Genomic DNA, 1,447 nt, shown 5'->3' with positions numbered 1-1,447 from the left:
CTGCTCCTCTGCACAGGACCTCATGGCCTTCTCTTGTCTGGCTCCATCCCCTGGTCTTTCCCAGAATCCCTCTCTGTCCTGCTGGATGACCTGAAGAGTCTGAGTGAGGCCATTTCCAAAGAGGAGGCCGTTTCTCAAGGAGACAACCAGAACTCTCTTGCGGCCAGGGGCTCGGAGTGCCTGGGGGCTCAGGGGGGCCCAGCGGGCCAGGAGGATCGTGAAATGGGGTGAGGTTTGGGGGCCTGCCCTCAGGGATACCAGCCACCAAGGTGTCTGGATTTTGTGCCTCAATAAAGATGACTAAATAGCCCTAGCCGGTTTGGCTCAGTGGATAGAGCATCTGCCTGCGGACTGAAGGGTCCCGGGTTCAGTTCCAGTCAAGGGCACATGCCCGGGTTGCAGACTCGATCCCTAGTGGGGGGTGTGCAGGAGGCAGCTGATCAATGATCTTCTCTCATCATTGATGTTTCTATCTTTCTTTCCCTCTTTCTTCCTTTCTGAAATCAATAAAAATATGTTTTTTCAAAAAGATGACTAAATAGAGCCATGGCACAGACGTGTTGTCTCTGGGACTCCGTGCAGCCGCCGCCGGGAAACGGGGTCCCACACAGAGGGCGCCTTTCTCAGCCCCTGGGAAGCTTTGTGAGAAGCCCCAGGTTTTCTTTATTCTCTAGTTTCAAACTCTACCTCTGGAAGGTGATCAGCACCAGAGTGAGGAGGGTAAACCTTCACCCACTCGGCAGGCAGGGCCCCGACTCAGGGCCCGGGGGAGGGGGCGGATGGGAGGGGAGGGGAAGGCAGATCCCTGGGAGAGACGATGGACAAGTGCCCAATGGACAACGAGCATTTCAAACAAGTGCCATGAGAGAAGAGCAAGGACGGTGGTATGACAGGCGCTGACGGGTCGAGTTGGGGCGGCCTCTGACGGGGACGTGGCTGGACCTGGGGTGGGTCCGGCTGTGCCAGGCTGGAGGGCTTGCCCTGAGTCTGCAGAAAGCCCTGGAGTACTTTTATTTATTTATTTTTTAAATATATTTTTATTGATTTCAGAGGAAGGGATGGGAGACTGGGGGTCAAGCCCGCAACCTGGGAATCGAACCATGACTTCCTGGTTCATAGGTTGATGCTCAACCACTGAGCCAGTCGTCTGGGCTTGAGTCCTTTTTTTTTCTTAAATATTTTTACTGATTTTAGAGAGAGGAAGAGAGAGAGAAACATCAATGATGAGAGAGGATCATTGATTGGCCCGCAACCTGGGCATGTGCCCTTGACGGAAATCGAACCCGGGACTCTTAAGTCTGCAGGCCGATGCTCTATCCACTGAGTCAAACCGGCGAGGGCTGGGTTTGAGTACTTTTTAAACGGAAGCAGCACACAATTCAGCTTATATTTTGAAGAGCCGAGGTGGCTGCTGTGGGTGTGGGCCAGTGGCGTGGGCTCGTGGGGC

The 1,447-nt window shown here is 54.0% G+C and overlaps 1 protein-coding gene across 1 annotated transcript in view; it reads left to right on the top strand.

Annotated features, from left to right (window-relative positions):
- Positions 1–313, top strand: part of CCHCR1 (coiled-coil alpha-helical rod protein 1) — a 14,203-nt gene extending 13,890 nt beyond the window's left edge. Inside the window, exon 15 of the mRNA XM_015571956.1 lies at positions 65–313. Coding sequence (XP_015427442.1) covers positions 65–231 — 167 coding nt within the window. The 3' untranslated portion in view covers positions 232–313. The remainder of the gene's footprint in view (positions 1–64) is intronic.
- Positions 314–1,447: the final 1,134 nt, after the last annotated feature.

The sequence above is a fragment of the Myotis davidii genome, unplaced genomic scaffold (assembly GCF_000327345.1).
Source record: "Myotis davidii unplaced genomic scaffold, ASM32734v1 scaffold3009, whole genome shotgun sequence".
Classification (NCBI taxonomy): Eukaryota; Metazoa; Chordata; class Mammalia; order Chiroptera; family Vespertilionidae; genus Myotis; species Myotis davidii.
Note: the sequence above shows the minus strand (reverse complement) of the source record. Positions and strands in the feature narration are given on the sequence as shown.